The 13,177-nt window shown below is 40.7% G+C and overlaps 1 protein-coding gene across 1 annotated transcript; it reads left to right on the forward strand.

Annotated features, from left to right (window-relative positions):
- The first annotated feature begins 323 nt into the window (after positions 1 to 323).
- On the forward strand, positions 324 to 12,880 carry LOC112231327 (peroxiredoxin-5, mitochondrial). The gene is made up of 6 exons (XM_024398020.2): positions 324 to 479; positions 5,121 to 5,255; positions 5,785 to 5,916; positions 11,668 to 11,706; positions 12,160 to 12,224; positions 12,338 to 12,880. The coding sequence occupies exons 1-6, from the start codon at positions 387 to 389 to the stop codon at positions 12,444 to 12,446; spliced, it is 573 nt and encodes a 190-aa protein (XP_024253788.1). The 5' UTR covers positions 324 to 386; the 3' UTR covers positions 12,447 to 12,880.
- The last annotated feature ends 297 nt before the right edge of the window (positions 12,881 to 13,177 follow it).

The raw sequence follows: 13,177 nt of genomic DNA on the forward strand, positions 1-13,177 counted from the left end.
ACCAATGCTGGCTTCCCTTAACACTTGTTTTTGGTGCACCAGGACTATTCACAGTTTAGCTCGTACAATTTAGCTCAACGCTGATTGGCACATTTTTTTGTGAAAATAAATTCTCACGGGAGGCCCAAAAATGTTTGCGGCCTACAAAAGGGGGGACCAGTCCACCCACTACCACCAGTTACTCCTAAGGTGGTAACTGTGTTAAGAGTTGACAAAATAAGTATTGCAGTAAACTGGTATTTTCTGGATTGTAAATTCCGTTGCAAACGGACGCTTGGGGCGGGGGTGGGGTAACAGTTGTGTAAACATTTTTTTTGTGACATCCGCACTGAACGTCGTCTGCTACCAATGAACGGCGTCAAAGGGGCTCGCCTCAACATAGGCCAATGATTTCCAGCTCAGCGATTCTCAAAGGGACCGGTTTTGTCCAGTGCATCAGACCACTACACTCCACGATCATTGTCAACATGCCTATCAAGGTAAGAAATGCTGTCAACAAAAATGTTTAAATCTAAAAATAACGATCCTTGTTGACCTTGACTGTAGACAATTTTGAGATTTGTAAAACGTGATTATTATATTTATTCTCGAGTCCATGACTCATACAGCCGCCATTCTCGAGTCCATGATGCAACTAGGCATTTGTCCTGATTGGGGTAAAAACATGAATATGGTCGGCCGTTGCATTCAAGCGAAGTCTGCTTTTCATAGTCGGCAAGATAACCGGATTGGGAAGGTTTTTGTCTACTTCATTTGTAGGGAATCAGATCTGACGCATGAAGGAAGTATACATAAAGGCTTTACAACATGAAATCCGTTTTCTATCAAATACATATTACTATACAGTTACCACCGTAGACCCCTATCCATAGATTTTCCTACATCCACTTATTTATTATTTGTGGCTGTAGGTGGATAGCCTCGGAAGAAATATCCTCATCTCGCGAATTGACATTCTTTTTCGCTATCCATGTAGCAATATGTAATGTATGCTCGCGAGATCAGGATGGGTTTTTGAAAAACCTGTATTGCACGAAACACCAGTATGCTTAAAAGAAAAACAAACACTGAGTATACAAAACTTTAGGAACGCCTGCGCTTTCCATTACATAGACTCGTGAATCCAGTAGAAAGCTATGATGCCTTATTGATGGCACCTGTTAAATCCACTTCAATCCGTGAAGATCCGTGGTTTCCGAACTTTTTATAGCCCCATACCCCTTCAAACATTCAACCTCCAGCTGCGTAGTACCCCCTCCAGCACCAGGGTCACCGCACTCTAACATGTTGTTTTTTGCCGTCATTGTAAGCATGCCACACACACACTATACATTTGATTAAACATAAATTACTTTTTGTAACAACCCGGCTCATGGGAAGTGACAAAGAGCTCTTATAGGACCAGGGAACAAATAATGATTAAAAATGTTGCTCTTTATTTAAACATCTTACATTTTAAAACTGTATTTATTCATTGAAAATTGTGACTAACTCACCACAGGTTAATGAGAAGGGTGCATGTGCTTGAAAGGATGCACATAACTCTGCAATGTTGGGTTGTATTGGAGAGTCTCTGTCTTAAATCATCTTCCACACAGTCTGTGCCTGTATATCGTTTTCATGCTAGTGAGGGCCGCGAATCCACTCTCACATAGGTATGTGGTTGCAAAGGGCATCAGTGTCTAACAGCGCGATTTGCAAAGGCAAGAAACTCTGAGCGCAGCCCTCTCTAGAAATCTGGCAGTGGCTTCTGATTTAAATTCAATTTTCACAGAACCGCTTGTTGCAATTTCGATGAGGCTCTTTACGTCCGTCCCCTTGCCCCGACCTGGGCGCGAACCAGGGACGCTCTGCACACATCAACAGTCACCCTCGAAGCATCTTTACCCATCGCTCCACGAGCAAGGGGAAACACTACTTCAAGGTCTCAGAGGAAGTGATGTCACCGATTGAAACGCCACTAGCGCGCACCACCGCTAACTAGCTAGCCATTTCACATTGGCTACACCTGCATAATTGCACACCCAACTCCCACAGGTGCTTCGCTATTTGACATTGTCCATAAGCTTGTTCATTTGCACACCAAAAATCATACAATTATGGAAAGACCGGTGTGTTGTCCTTGTTAATGCAGACAGAGAAGAGCTCCAACGTCTTAATCATAGCCTCAATTTTGTTCCGCACATTGAATATAGTTGAGGAGAGTCCCTGTAATCCTAGATTCAGTTCATTGAGGTGAGGAAAAAACATCACCCAGATAGGCCAGTCGTGTGAGAAACTTGTCATCTTGCAAGCAGCCAGACAAGTTTTGACAAGTGCTTGCACGTACATTACCACTCCACTATGTCTCCCTGTTATGGCTTTTGCACCATCAGAACAGATAACAACACATCTTTACCACCAAAGTCCATTTGATGTCACAAAGTTGTCAAGTACTTTAAAAATATCCTCTCATGCTGTCCTGGTTTGCAGAAGAGGATGTCTTCCTTAATTGACCCTCCCCATAAATATAATGGACATATACCAGGAGCTGTGCCAGGTCCGCCACGTCTGTTGACTCCTCCAGCTGTAATGCATACAATTCACTGGCTTGTATGCGAAGCAGTAATTGTTTCAAAACATCTCCTGCCATGTCACTGATGCGTTGTGAAACAGTGTTGTTTGATGAAGCAATTGTCTGTATAGTTTTTTGGGCCTTTTCCCCCAGCATTGTTCCAGCCATATCCACATCAGCAGGAAGAATGAAGTCCTCCGCTATAGTACGGGGCTTGACTGTCTTAGCCACTCGGTAGCTCACTATATAAGACGCTTCTAGACCCTTCTTATTAATGGTATCTGTTGCTTTTATACATGTCTTACTACTTGAAAGTCATCTTAATTCTTGCAAAAAAAAACTACAGTGGCTTATTTTTCAAATTGCCATGTTTTGTTTCTAAATGTCTGTGCAAGAGTGAAGGTTTCATCGAGTTGTGTGAGAGTACTTTTGCACATAACACGCTGTGGAAAGGTACTACTCCCAATATAAGTGAGCCCCAAATCAATGTAGTTATCATATTTGCGCCTCTTCGATGGTCCAACATCCCTGTCTGTTCGGTGCTTTCCCGGGTAAGGGGGCAGTAGCTCTTCGGCTGCATCAGGTTCACAACTGTCAGTGTCCATGCTAGCTGTGCTAACAACAATTACTGACGCTAGCATTGGATGTGCTCGTGGAAGCAGAACAACTTGTGTCACCGACAGGTGCAGGTGTAGGTACTGCTGGTAGTAGCAGTACTACCGTTCAAAGGCTGGTAGCAGTACTACCAGTAGAGCTGGTATGTGTCTCTATGGACGCGGGCCTTACTTTTTTTGCCATTTTATCCATTTTCGAGCAAACGGAATGAGCGGCAGCTACGTTTGGCTACATACGGACCGTTAGTGGAATTCCTGCGAGAGAGTAATGGTTAATTATTTGATCTGGCTACCTGTATTTGACATTGTGTTGTTATTTCACAGAACACTAGATGGTTTAATTTGATTTTTGCCAATGAAACGAGGTTACTTAGGCGAGAAAAAAACCTCACCCAAATGTATAGCCCCGTTGGAAAATATAAATGGACTGTTTGAAAATGTGAGGGGGAAAAAAAATGGAAATCACATTTTTATTTGGCATACCCCCGACGGCATTGCGGGGTACGCGTAACCCAGTTTGGGAATACCTGGTGTAGATGAAGGGGAGGAGACTGGTTAAAGAAGGATTTTTGAGCCTTGAGACAGTTGAATGGGCAAGACAAAATATGTAAGTGCCTTTGAACGGTAGTAGGTGCCATGCTCACCAGTTTGAGTTTGTCAAGAACTGCAATGCTGCAGGGTTTTTCATGCTCAACGGTTTCCCATGTGTATCAACAATGGTCCACCACCCAAAGGACATCCAGCCAACTTGATACAACTGTGGGAAGCATTGGAGTCAACATGGGCCAGCATCCCTGTGGAACGCCCCTGACGAATTGAGGCTGCCCTGAGGGCAAAAGGGGGTGCAACTCAATATTAGGAAGGTGTTCCTAACATTTTGTACATTCATTGTATACGCTATATGCTAGGGTTATAACAAATGAGATTATACAAAGACCTTAAATGACACACACATTGACTGCTTTTACAGCTTTCTTATTTCTAGAATGATCCTAATGTACTGCTCAAACTCTTTATTGAAATAAAGTTAGTGTTTTTACATTTTTTATTAGTGAATTGACATTTATGAACATGAGGTTTTTCCATTGGCACAATTAATTTGCGGTAAAAGTTTTTCTTTATCCTTATTGTAGTTAAGGAAACCGAGCCACACTTTTTCTCCCATAATAAACAAAAGTCATCAAGAATATTATCATTATCTACAAATATCTTGCCATAATCTCTTTACATGTAGACCATGCCAAAATAAATGCACAACCGTTCATTGATGCTCAACACAAAAAGTACAGTTCATGTTAATTGTTTTCTTTCTTCATGTAATAGTTATGGATAATTCTGAAAAAGACCTCTACTTTAAAACACAGGTATTTTTGTGGTAATAATCAAACATTTTTCCAACTGATATTATTGACAAATGTATTCCAGTAGTTATGAGAATGAATAGATAAAATCCCTTTGAAATAAAGCACACAATCGGAGAAACGCATGTTTCCTACTGGAGCGTGAACTGGACTAAGCGAGTATATCTCAAGAAGGTGAGGTCTGGTTACACCTCTGCGATCAAGATTGTTTGTACGAGGCTAGTCGGTAGATGCACCAACACTGCGCATGGCTAAACATACTGCTGACAGTGAGTGCCCCAGAAAGGACTCTGCTCTAACATTAAGCAAAGTCTTCATGCTCCAGTAGTAACTTCAAGGCTGTTGTGGTGGCAGACTGTCCCTAACCACTGCCTGGGTCCAATACATTCTTCACCAAATTCTGCTGTACATGAGTACGGAATTAGTCAAGTGCATAATTATGTACCTCTAACTAAATATGGGTTGCAATTTATGTTCAACAAAACCATGGTTTACTTTCAAATGATTTTCAGCTTTCATGTGATTCCATAGCATTTGATTGACCGTCAACAGTGTTTGTTTGAACTATTGTCTCCCCTCTACACACACTAGGTTGGGGATAAGCTTCCTGCGGTGGAGGTTCAGGAGAATGAGCCAGGCAATAAGGTGTCTATGGACCAACTCTTCAAGGGGAAGAAGGGAGTTCTCTTTGCTGTGCCAGGGGCCTTCACTCCTGGGTGTTCCAAGGTAATGTCCCTTTAGAGCAGGGGGGTTTGCTCTAGTACTACACAGCGGATTCAAATAATCAAAGCTTGATGATGAGTTGGTTATTTGAATCAGCTGTGTAGTGGGCCTCAGGACAGAGTTTGGGAAACCATGATTTTGAATGGGATTTTGTCCCAACTAGGCACCACACTGAGCTAATTAATCAGGTCAGTGATTGCTTAAATTCAACACACCTGGCACTCCAGGACCAGGGTTGTCTACCCCTGATTTAGATCATCCTAGTTTCAATGAATGGACCTGGATGTGCGTTTCTCTTTAGCACTCTTTTTTTTCACCATGGATACGTTTAGACAGGCAGCACAATTATTTTTTTCACTAATTGGTCTTTTGACCAATCAAATCGGCACTTGATGTGTAAAGATCTGATGTGATTTGGTCAAAAGATCAGAATTGGGCTGCCTGTCTAAACGCAGCCCATGTACATCCCTTATGCACCATCTGAAATCACTGTTTCACATCCCGCGTCCTTTCTTGCTCCTGTATCCCTCAGACTCACCTTCCAGGCTTTGTGGCGCAGGCAGCAGAGCTGAAGAGCAAGGGTGTACAGGAGGTCGCCTGCGTCTCCGTTAACGACGCATTCGTTATGGCTGCCTGGGGAAAGGAACATGGAGCAGAAGGCAAGGTGCAGAATGCTGTTTGAAAATGACAAGCTGATACCTTGGCCTTCTGAATAGTAATTGAAATGTAGTCTACACAGTGTATTCCTCAGGCTATGGCTGAAAAACTCTGTTCTGTTATGATGATTTCCAGCATTTTACTAGGTACAGGAAAACATTTTCATCTGGTTGCAGGTATCTGTCCTGAGAAATCAATATGAAGTTGCTACCTACATTTTTAGACTTTTAAATGAATGATATCTATTGATTCTTGAACAATATAATTTACAAATGCCTCATGAGCTTAGTTCAACTGTCGTAGCCTATCAGAACCCCAAATGTAAGCATGTCTTTTGTAAACAAACACGGTATAGGTGGGAAACTTTAACTATAATTTTGATCTCATAGATGGTTAGGCCTTGCATCCATAGCTTTGTCTATGAGATTGAGTGGTTACATTTCCCAAACCCAATTCCTCAGCTGTTTGCCAAAAAAACAGTGGTGACCCGTGTTTGCTTTGTTGTTTGAACTGCAGATTGCACCGTTAAGTCATTGGACAGATCTTATCTCCCAAACAGAAACATTTACATCAAGACCATAACTTGTTGAATTATATTGAGAGATCCTTCAGACAGTGTGGCTCTTCAGTCTAGACCGGTCTGACCCAATGATTTATATATCTCTATATCATTGGTCGGACCCAGGGCTGTTGCTGTGTTCATATTCCACTTGACTGTTTAGTCACGGTAATTAGGCTTCTCCAAGCTCTGATGCTGCTGATGGTCATTAGTAGCCTACCAAACTTTCTAACTGCCTGGTACTCCGCACTCTAATGTCCCTCTAATTACTCTGACATCAATGCAAATGTGATTGTAAATCTAATCAAAGACTTCATGGGAGCCCATGAGCTCATGTTGTCAACATTTCTTTAGGCTATGCAATTGTGCATGAAAACAGAGTGATGGCCTCTATTAAAAAGAGGATCCCATTAGCTTTCTATAGGCTAGGCCTACTATATTTATTTCTCAACTTTCCTAATATTAAGAACATTGGTTCTCTTTACAACAAGAGTATAGCCTACCTGGCTGGCATGAAAACGAACCAAGGGAAAAGTGTCCTCCATTCTCTATTTAAGTGCATAGATGACATGTATTTTTTCCTGCTGCCCCTGTTCTGAGACGGGTGCATGATAATGGTCCATTCTAAATCAAAACAAATTTCACACATTATATAGTATATGTGAAGATAAAATTAAATCAAGAATCGTCTGATGGTTGACACTACTTGTGAATGATGCCCAGCATAAGGCACGAGACGATGCCTTTCTTTGCGACTTTTTCTAATTATAGTTGCACACCTCATGTAGCCTAGCCCATGGGCCTATATGTTTTGATAAGGTATATATCACTATAGTGGCCAAATAACTTTTTAAAATGAAGCACAATCATCTGCTTTATAAGGGGTGTAGAGCCTAACTGTCATACATAAGCAGCGCTTGAGTTTCAAGTTTGGGGAAGATAATTTTCACATAAAATGCACCTTTTATAATAAAAGCATTACATGTATAATCACATTTGCGGATACTTTTGACAATGGGGTTTTCCCGCTAATGGAACAGTCGTGCTTATAGCCAACTACCATGTGCACATTTCTGCGCTTACAATGTGAAGAAATAGCCTAATGGCTTATCAACATTTAAAGCTAAATGTTCTGATCTGTTGCATCAGCCACATTGCTTAAAAAACATGTTTTGATGCTAGTGGTTGTATTAATTGGGGATCTATTGCATCCTACAACCGTCCTAGACTGTTTGGAATATTTATTTATTGCACAGAATAGGTCAACTTTGTACTATGGGGGATAGTAGATTGATATAGTATAGTGCTTTTGCTGTTCGTTAGGCCTACTCATCTTGTTGGCTGACGAAAAGTAAATGTGGACAGATCTTCAATATGCACCTCAGAATTGGATAGGACCCTGCAGTTGCGTCCTGGACTGTCTGTCTTCACTTGTATCCTGTTAGAAAGACCCGATCACGTGACGGAGAGCCATGCTGAGTGAATGATGCTTCAGAGCACGCAGCACTCTGGGAGAAGGGCACAACGTCCACTGCCCGCAAAAGGCAATCATTTTTTAGGGCACATTATAGCCCTAAAAAATGCAGCTGTGAAATTCGAGGCATAATCAAGTGCTTGTCAAATTGTGAATGAGATGGTGTGTACAGCCTGCGCAAAAAAAAACAAAGCAGAGCTCATGCTTTTTAAGCGACTTTTATCAAATCATCATTAGTCGCATCATGCAGCCTTACAATGTATTAAAAAACAAAACATATAGCCCAACGTTTGTGGAACTGAAGTTACATAACTATAAATGAAGGATATAAAGGTACATATTTATTTGTTAACCGCTCAACACAGAATAGCTGCATGTGCGCACTTCCTCAAATCGTTTAGAGAAAATGTACTTTCTATTCTATTCAGCTTTGTTCAATTGTATTCTTCATACCATAACACGAACTAGTGTAGCCCACAGCCGTTTGGCATAGCCAGTTCAGGATATAACATAAGGAAAACTCCGTATGCTATTCGGTTCTTCTGAAATGGACTACCTTTTCTTCGTATCATGCTTATTTAGACCAGTCTAAAATAATGAATTAAGGTGTAGGCTATATTACATGGATTTATTAGACTTTTTAAAATGTAGATGTTCCAAAGGTCTGCATCAGTGGCTAGTAAGCTGTGTGGTAGCCAGGAGATGTTAATTATGTTGATTACTGTGAGACCGACAGTTATTTGCCTGACAATCACAGGCTGACAATTTCGTGACTTCCACAACCTGACATATGGTTGTGGCTTTGAGTGTTATCCCCGTCACTTACAGGACCTGTTCTTGAACATGTTGCATCTTAAGAGTATTATGCGGGGATTCATCCAGTTGCGCTTCTAGACAATGCGTCTTTTAATGGCAGGTTTATCACATTCACGGCGATCGCATTCAAGGTAAACGCTGCAGATGTCAGCTCAAATGGAAATGACCTTTAAATGTCAAGCTTGCGGTTTCGGATTGAATGTATTCGCGGCCCTTAACTGTGCAGGAGTACCGAGGTAAAGACAGTTTCAGGTTAGATATTCGCCTGTAGTTTTCCTTACGTTCACCAACAGCAGTTAGGGACCGTCAACATAGTGACAAATCAGCATTTTCTCATTTCAATAGCTCTTTAACCATTACTCCTAAAACTTTCAAAACTGGTTGTAGCTAACCCGATGGCATAGACACACATTGCACATTTTGTTGTTGTCGATTTTACATATCACACCATTTTAAATTATATATTTACATATTTGAATTTCAATAGCTCCTTGGTCATATGACCTACTGACTTCAAACAAGGTTCAAAATGTCCACTGACTACCCTTCTATATTGCACACCCTTTAGTTTGTCAATTTTCATCTCAAGATTTTACATGAATTTTTACACATTTACAATTCCAATAGCTCCTTGGTCATGTGACCTATTGACTTCAAACAAGGTGCAGAATGTCCATTCAGTGGGCCTACCCACTGCACATCCTTTAGTTTGTCCATTTTCATCTCACAAGAAAGTCACATCACAAAGATCACAGATGACCGTGCCCACCATATCTATGACAATGGAGAATGAATTGTAAGCACCAAAGTGTGTTTGTCAAAATAATATCTGAAAATGTCAGTTGAACATGATACTTCTATTTGCAATAGATGCAGTTGAGGAATATTCCATGTACCAACACTACATGTAGGACGGACAGAAGACATTCCCACATACAAAGAGGCGTTTTTCAGCTATGATTTTACCACTCAGAATCCAGAATGGATACGACAATGGGGCCAGCACAGGACATAATACACCATTACAACAATCTACTTTTTGATCTTGACTTATCTGGTAAACTGCTACTGTGTGTCAAGAAAAGAGGCCAAATTAGGGGTTAAAAACTTGCCCTGTGTCCCCGTTCATAGGGGCATGAGAGACTAGTCCGTGGTAGAATTGAGTTGGCACTTTATTGGCCCAAACACCCACAAGGTTGAGGTTACTCATGGACAGTATTATTATTTTTTTTTGCATCGATGCATTGTCTTCTAGGAATTATTTGTTCCCATAAATACAAAGGAGGATGTCTCTCCTCATACCTCTGTCACTTTAGTCAGACTGCCAGACTGCACCACAGAGCCAATCAGGAGAGAATACATACAGGTCAAGAGTGCCAATAGAAAGTCAAGGGGTGTGTCTGTGCCTTTTTTGATTACTCTCTTTACAGAGAACCCCTGTGGTTCAAGTCAAGAGCTACCCTTCCCCTTTGTCTGCTCTGCGCATGTCTGAAAGTGACAGAGCCAGTAGCCAAGAGTTTTTCACAGTATGTCATAAATTCTTATGTGTATGTAAAATGCTAATATGTATTAGATCCAGTACAATGGAGTAACTAAGACCTGAATTCGAATTCAGCATGTTCTGATTCCTCCTTTTTCTGTCCAGCAGGGTCAACCAAAAACACTTGTCCTGATGGTTCTTGCAGATACTGGGGAAGCAATATTGAAATGTATTGATCCCTTAAATGATTTCACTATTAAATGACCCATATCACAACCCTCATACCTCTTCACAAAAATGTACCTAAATCGATTTTGGAAAAAGCATTTTACAAAAGACGTAGGAATTAATTTTCCAGTTAGAAATAGGCCGTGCATCAAAACTATTTATCAGAAAAACAAACCTTTCAAATGCACTATTGCATTTTGTAAGTTGTCTGCAGGTGGCTTGTTGTGAATTCACTCATATCAAGTCATTATCAGGTTATGTAAACTGTGTTCTAATACTCAACGTAGGAGTTGTCTTAATGTACAGTATATGAAAGTGATGCTATGAAAAGGATTTTCACATCAAGTTGACTCTGACTGACAAATCACTGCGATTAAAAAAGAGCACATGAAACATTGTTTTTCATGAGGCCTACAAGCACCTCTGTTCGAACACCTCTCCTGTCCTTGATCCATACCGCATACAGCCATTTGCGGATCTTTTCAGTGTCCAGGTGAAAGATAGTTATTGCGAGGCTGGAAAATGTAACTTCTAAAAATAAAAAAAATAAAATTTAACACCCATGCAAAACCAAGGCCTGCAAGCTTACACTAAAATGTAGAAAATTCATGTGAGATGAAAATGGACAAACTAATGGGTGGGGATTGTGTATGCAATGTGTATACATTCTGAACCTTGTTTGAAGTCACTAGGTCACATGACCAAGGAGCTATTGAAATAATCATGTAAAATCTTGAGATAAATGGACAAACTAAAGGGTGTGCAATATAGAAGGGTAGTCGGTGGACATTGAACCTTGTTTGAAGTCAGCAGGTCACATGACCAAGGAGCTATTGAAATTTGAATGTAAAAAAAAGAATTGTACTTTGTTTACACTCCCTAACTAAATTCAACTAGGAATACAAAATGCTGCTCACATTTCCACATGTTTATTAGCTTTGGAAAGTGAATTAATGTCCAAATCGTGAAAATAAGATCTGTGCAATTTTCCCAACATGACACTTATTTGGAGTCTGTGGCTCAAGTGGTTTGAAAGCGCAAATATCCGTCGAATATCCAACTTGAAACGGTCTTTACCTCGGTTGCAGGAGTTTAAGAAATATTGTGTGTATGAAATTAATACTTTTTTAGTTTAATCAAATGTGTGCTACAGTGTACAGATTTTACTTGCATGTTAATGTCTATTCCATGTGTTTTGCAGGTGCGAATGCTAGCTGATTCTACTGGAGAATTCACTAAGGTCGGATATGTCTTCAAAGCTTTGATTTTTATTTAAAGGCCCAGTGCAGTCAAACATGATATGTCTGTGTTTTATATTTCCACACAGAGGTTGGAATAATACTATGAAATTCTGAAAATTAGAATGCTCTTTTAGTTGCATTTCTCCCAGTAATGATTCGCAGGGTAAAAGACTGTCTGAAACTTCAGCTTTGTTTTGGTGGGATGGAATTTTGCCCTGATGGGTGATACCACCAGGCTGTAAATTAGTTAACAGACCAATAATGGCTAGTTTTCCCCTTCCCACTCATACCACTGAGTCCTAGCAAAGTTCTTGCTTGAGAAATTGCTCTTTGAATTTACTATACACATCACAGTAAGGTACTTAGTTACCCAGAAATGATTTGCTGAAAACTGCTGCGTTGCATCTTAGAGTTCTCGTGTGAATGTGACACCAATTTTATTTTCTTTACAGGCAGTGGACCTATTACTAGACAACGATCAGATTGTGGCTGCGCTTGGAAACAAGCGCTCCCAGAGGTGAGGTCTTCTCTATTAGTGTTGCTGCAACACACTGTAGAGTGGGTAACTCACTTCTCTCAACATTTGGATTTTACTTTGCAAAAAGCATCGTCACATTTCTTCTCTCTCAGGTACGCTATGGTGGTCGAGGATGGAGTTGTGAAGAAGATCAACGTGGAGCCGGACGGCACCGGCCTCAGCTGCAGCCTGGCTTCCAACATGCTCTCTGAGCTGGTGTAGGCCGGTTGGGACCAGAGCACTCCAACCACAGAAGTCTAACTTGATTTACTACTCACTATCATTCTAGTTTACCTGATCCTTCTTTTCACGTCTGTGCAACCATGATCTTAGGCAGCGACAGGAAATAGATGTGGTTTTAATGTACAGCCATTGTATGCTTCGTAAACTGGAGTACAAAACCGATTTAAAAAAAAAAAATAGATGTGCTCAAGACTGCAAAGAGGTGTGCTGGTTTATTCCACCGGGCTTTATGGATGATGGCAGGGCAGTCCTACTTGACGTCATTACTGGCTGCTCAGGGAGATTGGGATCATTTTTAGACAGAGGCAAGAGAGAAGCCGAATTTAAACGCACAATTAAGCTGAATGGCACTTAAATCCTTTCTGTATACTTTCAAATCTGTTACCTAATAAAATTTCCTGCAAGAGCAATAACCATGTCTGATTCGTTTACATTATTTGATCCTGATATGCTGTTAAGTAAAAGGCATGGCAGTTCTTTTGAATCCTTGTAAGTGCATAAAAATGTTTGCAATCAACGTAACGCAAAACTACTTGCATTCAAAACATTAGGAACACCTGCTCTTCTTCTGAGGTTGATCATAGCTTTCACTTGTTAAATCCACTTCAGTGTAAACAAGTTCAAACATTTGTAAGCCTTGAGACAGCTGTGTGTGCCATTCTGAGTAAATGGGCAGGACAAAAGTGCCTTTGAACAGGGTATGGTAGTAG

This window comes from Oncorhynchus tshawytscha, linkage group LG33 (assembly GCF_018296145.1).
Source record: "Oncorhynchus tshawytscha isolate Ot180627B linkage group LG33, Otsh_v2.0, whole genome shotgun sequence".
Lineage (NCBI taxonomy): Eukaryota > Metazoa > Chordata > Actinopteri > Salmoniformes > Salmonidae > Oncorhynchus > Oncorhynchus tshawytscha.